Source organism: Aspergillus niger, assembly GCF_000002855.4.
Source record: "Aspergillus niger supercontig An02".
Taxonomy (NCBI): Eukaryota; Fungi; Ascomycota; class Eurotiomycetes; order Eurotiales; family Aspergillaceae; genus Aspergillus; species Aspergillus niger.
Genome location: NT_166519.1, coordinates 1701949 through 1708940, shown reverse-complemented (window position 1 = coordinate 1708940; position 6992 = coordinate 1701949). Strand labels below are relative to the sequence as shown.

General features: G+C 51.7%; 3 protein-coding genes across 3 annotated transcripts; 2 read left to right on the top strand and 1 right to left on the bottom strand.

Moving 5' to 3' along the window:
• Position 1: 1 nt before the first annotated feature.
• An02g07140 (uncharacterized protein) lies at positions 2-2407 on the top strand (the record flags this gene model as incomplete). The annotated part of the gene is made up of 1 exon (XM_001399811.3): positions 2-2407. A coding segment is annotated over one exon (2406 nt), but the record flags the coding sequence as incomplete, so codon positions are not given.
• A 1272-nt stretch (positions 2408-3679) lies between these two features.
• An02g07130 (mitochondrial 54S ribosomal protein mL49) lies at positions 3680-4629 on the bottom strand (the record flags this gene model as incomplete). The annotated part of the gene is made up of 3 exons (XM_059746396.1): positions 3680-3703; positions 3791-4224; positions 4302-4629. The coding sequence occupies 3 exons, from the start codon at positions 4627-4629 to the stop codon at positions 3680-3682; spliced, it is 786 nt and encodes a 261-aa protein (XP_059603416.1).
• Positions 4630-4922: 293 nt separating this feature from the next.
• An02g07120 (uncharacterized protein) lies at positions 4923-6408 on the top strand (the record flags this gene model as incomplete). Its single annotated transcript, XM_001399809.3, has 3 exons — positions 4923-6067; positions 6129-6323; positions 6390-6408. The coding sequence occupies 3 exons, from the start codon at positions 4923-4925 to the stop codon at positions 6406-6408; spliced, it is 1359 nt and encodes a 452-aa protein (XP_001399846.1).
• Positions 6409-6992: the final 584 nt, after the last annotated feature.

Genomic DNA, 6992 nt, shown 5'->3' with positions numbered 1-6992 from the left:
AAATAGCTCATTCATGCCCAATCAACCTTTCCCTCAGCCCATGGCACCCCAGTTCCCGCCCGCGCCTGCGATGACTACTGCCGCTGTGCAGGCGCCGATGCAAGCACATTACGGTGGCATGCCTCAGGGGTATCAGCAGGCCATAGCTGCCCAGCAGCAACAGCAGCGAATGCATGCCATGCAGATGCAAAATCAAGGTCGTCCAATGGCGATGAATCCCGCCATGGCCGGGCGACCCGTGGCAGCTGGGATGAACGCGATGGCCAATCCTCAACAAATGGCCGCCATCAGGCAGATGCAACAGACCATGGCTAAACCGCCTAATCCGGAAGGGTTTATGAGGTCACTGCAGAAATTCATGATGTCGCGCAACCTGCCGCTCGATCCTAGTCCCGTTGTTTGCGGTCGCCCGATCAACCTGGTCCAGCTTTATGCTACGGTCATGAAGCTCGGAGGATCGAAGAAGATAACAGCTGCGAATATGTGGCACGTCATTGCACAGCAACTTCAGTTCCCGCCGATGCAGCTGCCGATGGCCATGCAGGAGCTTAGGGAGCATTATCAGCGGAACCTAGCTGCGTACGAGCAGGCCTTCCTCAGCACCCAGCAGAAGCAATTTGCGGACCAAATGCAGCAAACAGCGGTGCCACGTCAACCCAGTGACCCATCTGCCATGCAGTTCCAGTCTCCAGCCATCAAACCGGGCCAGGGTTTCGAAAATGCACAGCAGATGGGACACCCATCGCCAAGCCCCGCGTCTGTATCAAGTAGCGTACAACATAACGCTTCGAATGGTTTCGCGACGCCTACGCCTGTTAAAACCCAGGGCAAGCCGCAGAATCAGCATCGTCTCAGTATTTCCCGCCAGTCACAGCCTCCAGCAACGCCCAATGATCCTACTGGCCAAATGCCGAGTCAATCACCTGCGCAGCCGGACAAAGGCCCAGGTCAAGTCCCCGGCAAGCCCTCGGAGCAGCTGGATCAGTCAGATCAGCCTTTGAAGCACCAGATTGAGGATCCCTATAAACCCATGGTCTTGCCAGAAAGCAATTTCCATGGACCCATAGCCATCGATGAAATGTATCAGATTGGGGAGGATATTACTCGCTTGAAGCCTAATGTTCCCAGTTTTGCTGAGCTGGGTGTAATTGATATCCACGCTCTCACAATGAGCATCAAATCCGGGATACATGCTGAAATGCGCATGGCCTTGGATACGCTTACATCCATATCCTCAGAGCCGGCGATCCAAATATCGTTAGATAACTGCGACGATCTGGTGGAGAGCTTGATCGAATGCGCCGAGGACCAAGCAGAGTTTCTTGCGGAACATGCCGCAGAAGTGTCTGATATGATGCTTCTATCCTCATATGAAGAAGTCACTCGTGGATGTCAATCGGAATGGACGTCTTTGGCGGATGTTCCAGAATTCGGCAGCCTCGACTACGAACTAGACCGTGCCGTCGACCGACTCATCTGCATTACAACCATACTACGCAATTTCTCGTTTATCGAGTCAAACTTTGGAATGCTGTCTACGCCCCCGGTTGTTCAATTCATGTCGACTATCATTCGTTACCTCGGCACACGCAATATGCTTCTAAGGACACATCAGAACACATTGGATTTCATGAAGGACACAGTAACATACCTCAGCAACGTGGCTCACACCATTCAGTTACCGAGTAAAGAAGAAGCCCTCTGTCTTCTGCATTTCCTTCTTGCTTTTGCACCATTCCCAGGACCTATGGGCTCGGAGGGTATTATGTTCAATTCATACAACCCCTCAGTTCACAAGTACACACCGGCAGCGGTTGATAGCTTGGCCAAGCTTCTGGCACGGGACGAGCCCAACCGGACATTCTTCAGAGCAATCTTCTCTGGCGATGGCGTTTCCATCCAGCAAGAGTTGCTGACTCGTGCCTTTGGTCTTGCCATTTGCCCGGTCCCTGATCAGCCGCGGAAACCCTTGGCTATAGCGGATGCTCGGAAGGTTTTCCTCATGCAAGGCCTTTTGGCAGCGGATATCCTTTCAGGTTTTGCGGATGGGCCTATTGCCAAGTCATGGCTGGAGTCGATCGACGGGTTTGCCATCCATCTCCTGCGACTCTCATGCCTCCTGAGCACGGAACGCGTTCCTCCACCGAACACCAACTCACGCCAATCCCATGCCGCAAGAGGCCAAGCGGAAGCGGAAGCTGCTGCTTACAGCTCCATAATCAATCGGGGTTTGGCGATTCTGCGTCGATTGGCCGAGAAGTCGAAGCTTGCTGATTCCAACGCCACGTTACGGTTCCCCTCGGGGATCATCCCAAGGAAAGAAAGCTTGCTTGGCGCACTGCTGATGCCTAGCATAGACCCTGGTGTTGTACGGCAATTGATAACTTATGCACGACTAGCGGAATGAATGTGGTAACTTCTGGAACGGTTAGGGTTTTTCTGAGATCATTTCTAGCGCGCTGGTTAACCCGAAGGTTTCATGTTTGGGCCACGCTTAGAACATGCCTTGTTGATGTTTGCTTCTGTCATGTCTTCTACTTCCAACCTTGAGTAAACAACTATCTACATCTCCGTTTTCTCCCTTTCTGTTCTCTTTTCATTTACTCTTTCTCTTTTGACTCTCTTACTCGATCTCGTGTGTTTGGCGCCGGTGGGAAGAACCTTTTTTCTTTTATCGAGAGAGGCGTGACAATGTGTATCTCTGTGCTTTACCGCTGTACAATGTTCAATACCCTCGGGCGACAAAAAAAAAATCATGCATGATGTCTAAATGGGTAACTCTACTTTATCATGGCTCATCGACTGAACTGGTCTTATCCCGATTGATGCTGATACCATTACTGGTCTGAGCGTTTCTTTCCGAATTGGGAACAGTCTATAGACTAGTAGTTGGCGGTAAGCTCTGGTATGATGCCAGGACATCCCAGTAATCGTATGACGTGTAGTGTGATTGTAATATGACATGTGGTATGATCAGAAGAACAGCTGTTGTTAAAGTTACTAATTTCCCAAAGAGAAAGAAGATCGCTGGAGTAAAGTAATGGAAGACGTTAGATCGATTGATACTACTACTACACGCTAGTAGATAGCGGCAGGGTGGAGGAGATGAGACCACTTTCAGATAAATAGATAGTAATCATGTACCGAACCCGCAGCAGTTCGCCGTAGACTTGAGAGAGATGAAAGAAAAGCGAAATAAAAGGTAGAGATCACGCCAGTATACATACATACAACAGCCAGAAAAACAAAATCTCCGCGAAAGAAAGGGAGTTGTCACAGGAACACCAGCACTAGTAGGAGAGAAAGATAATACAAAGGTGAGGAATAAAGTAAGTAGAGGGAAACTTGAGAAGAAAAAGAGGAAAATGGGGCCGGGAAACATTATAACCAAGTATATCGATCATCCCTGACCATCGCAGATATGCGCTGCTTATTTTCTTTTCATCCCGTCGTTCTGGTTTGGCCCTTTTTTGTCTTCTTGTTACCAAGTCTGCAGTGTGTGGTTTCATTCTGTCCCTGGATCCCCATCGCCCCCTGTGATAGGCGTGACAATAGACAAGCGTGTGTATGTGGCAGTACCGTCGAATTCAATGAGTTGGTGCCGACGTAGGATTGAGGGTAGAAGAGGAGCGGAAGGGGATCCAGAGATGAATCCTTTTTCATCTCATGTCGTTCTTGCTTAAAAGTTGCGTTCCTGGAGGAACTTCAGGATCTCAGATTTGCGCCAGCCCTAAGTAAAGCAATCCGGTTAGCTCGGCCGTGATCAACTGGCAGATCGTAGAGGACGTACCTTGACAATGATGTGACCGTTAAGACGGTTAATAGTGACATCCGGGCTCTTGGGAGCGCGGGGGTCACCCGACTCCAGTCCCAGGTACTGCGCCAGATCGTTCCTCAGGGCATCCAAATCGCCTTCAGTTTTCTGGAGCTTGGTTTGTTGCTTGGTACCGCCGGCCTTGGTAACGAGATATACGGGGAGTTGGTTGGAGGCTGTGCGACGGATGAAATAAGGGAGGTTTGTGAGTTGCAGGTTGGGCGGCGGTTGCGATACCGGGGTTTCCTTAAGAGTCTGAGATTGCCGCTTGAGTTGAACGAGGAAAGTCCGACATTGCTGGGCGGCAACTTGGGGCTGAGAGATGATTTGGGAGGAGTGACGAGAAGCGAGTTCTAAGAGCAAGTCAGGAAAAGCTCGACGGATTCTTTTTGTTACCCTCCAGGTATTTGCTGCTCAGAAACAGCCATGCTTACTATCCCGATGGGATAGGCCGTGGGTGGAACGGACGGAAAGGGTCGCGACTTACGAGAGGGGGTCAATCTAGCGGAAGAACATAGCGAGGAGAAGGAGCTACGCGTCCCTGACGAGACTCTGGACTGTGAAGCTTTTTGCAAATAAAAGGGAACAGCGGTTGACTGCTTGCGAGTGGCCGAGCAGACCGGCAGAGACTGCATGAAGGATGCCATCGGGGATGGTAAGGGGGAAGTAAAGGGGGAGGCAACGGAAACAGCCTGAACGATTCCTAGGAGCCGGGGAATCGAGGAACAACCCAGAAGGGAGTTTATAAGAGGGAGAGGGGGGGGAAGAAGGACAAGACGAGGGCCGGAGAGCGCGAGAGAACGAACATACGACATGCAGAAATGAAGCGATGATTTCTTGCTTCGGCGCGGAGACCTTCCGCTAGGCCCGGAAGGGGATAGCGCGCCCAGCAGCCCTTCGCCCACATTTTCGCCAGCGCAAAAGCCGCCGCACACTGACTTTGAAGTCTGCCGCTGCCATTGTGAGAGGCTCTCCGTTCGTGAATCGCTTCCTCTCTTCTGTTTTTGTCCTTTTTCCTCCTCCCCTCTTTTCCCCCCTCCCCCCTCCTCCTCCACCACCCCCCCAATTTATCCCGCTCCCCGCTGCTACTGCTGCTATTCTTCCCACCATGGCAGCCAACGTTCCTCCTTCCGCTGAGACCCTTCTCAGCGGTGCTGCCGCCCACCCGCCCAAGACCGCTGAAGAGATCGCCAACCAGTATGACCTGCTGCCCAAGCTGATCCCCTACCTCGACCGCCATCTGGTCTTCCCTCTTCTCGAGTTCAGCTCCGGCTCCCAGGAAGATGACAAGGAGATGATCCGCGCCAAGTACGAGCTGTTGAAGCACACCAACATGACCGACTATGTGGCCAACCTGTGGAAGGAAATTAACGACTCCGACACCATCCCCGACGAGTTCGTCAAGAAGAGAGAGGAGGTCCTCGCCAAGTTGCAACACTACCAGGAGCAGAGCGCCAAGATCACCGAGCTGCTGCAGGATGAGGATGTCGTCGGCAACCTGCGCAGCGACAAGGTCGCCAACTTGAAGTTCCTCGAGGAGGAGCACGGTGTCACCGCCGATATGGTCAACAGCCTTTTCGACTATGGTCGCTTCCAGTACAGCTGCGGTAGTTACGGCAATGCCGCTGAGCTGCTGTACCAGTTCCGTGTCCTCTCCACCGACAACGACAAGGTTGCTTCCGCCACATGGGGTAAGCTCGCCTCGGAGATTCTGACCACCAGCTGGGATGGTGCTATGGAGGAAGTCCAGAAGGTCAAGGACTCGATCGAGACCCGTCTCTTCAACAACCCTCTGGGTCAGCTCCAGAACCGCTCCTGGTTGATCCACTGGTCTCTCTTCCCCTTCTTCAACTACGACCCTGCTCGCGATGTCCTGACCGACCTTTTCTTCTCCCCCGCCTACATCAACACCATCCAGACTAGCTGCCCCTGGATCCTGCGCTACCTCGCCGCCGCCGTCATCACCAACCGCAACCGTGCCCACAAGAACAGCAACGTCTACCAGAAGCAGTTGAAGGACCTGATCCGCGTCGTTCGCCAGGAGGGCTACGAATACTCCGACCCCATCACCGACTTCGTTAAGGCGCTGTACGTTGACTTCGACTTTGAGGAGGCCCAGAAGAAGTTGGGTGAGGCCGAGGATGTGTTGCGGAGCGACTTCTTCCTCGTTTCGGCTGCCGATGCCTTCGTTGAGGCTGCCCGTCACCTGATCTCCGAGAGCTACTGCAAGATCCACCAGCGGATCGACATCAAGTATGTCAATCAACACGAAGAACATTCATTCACGCATTATCTTGCTAACCGATCACACCAGGGACCTGTCTACCCGTCTGGGTCTGAACCAGGATGAGGGTGAGAAGTGGATCGTCAACCTGATCCGTGACACTCGTGTCGACGCCAAGATTGACTACAAGGAGGGCACTGTGATCATGAACCACCCCCCGCAGTCGGTGTACCAGCAGGTCATTGAGAAGACCAAAGGTGCTTTCTTCCGCACGCAAGTTCTGAGGTTCGTCCAATACCCTATCCTATCAATCCATCTCCATCCTTTGTTACTAACGCCAAAATGATCCAGTGCTGCCGTTGCGAAATAAATGACACCCCCCACTTCTTGAAACTTATACCGAAACAAGAAATCTTCGTCCTTTTACCGTTCTCTTCATGGTTCTGTTATGTTAGTAGTATCTTCCGCCGCAGTGCGGACTTCCTGAAATGATGGGACCAAGCAGAGTGGCATCAGGCTGGCGTTCAGGTGGTCCACTATTCCTTTTTTCTTTTTTTATCTCTCTATCTTATTTTCCCTTTTCTATTTACGTTTCGTGTCCCAATTTCCACCCACTATATCGTTTATTTCCCCCCCTGTGTATCTCTTTATGATGTTTGACACCCTTCGGGATTTTGGTGTGTGATGACTCCCTTTAAAAAAAAAGAACGAAGTACCGTCAAAAATTCTATCCAACTATATCTGGACTTTTATTTTTGGGTTGACCAGAGGATGAAAGGAGAAAAGGAAGGCAGGAAGGAAGGAAGGAATGAAGGCCAGAAACAGGACCCGGGGGTGTTTCCTTTAAAAAGTGAGAGCAGTCCTTTGCACACTTCTGTTTACTGGGGTTGTGTTTTCTCGTCCGATAAGACGCCGTCGCTTGGTTACGTGTGATCGAGCTATGCTGTTACGATT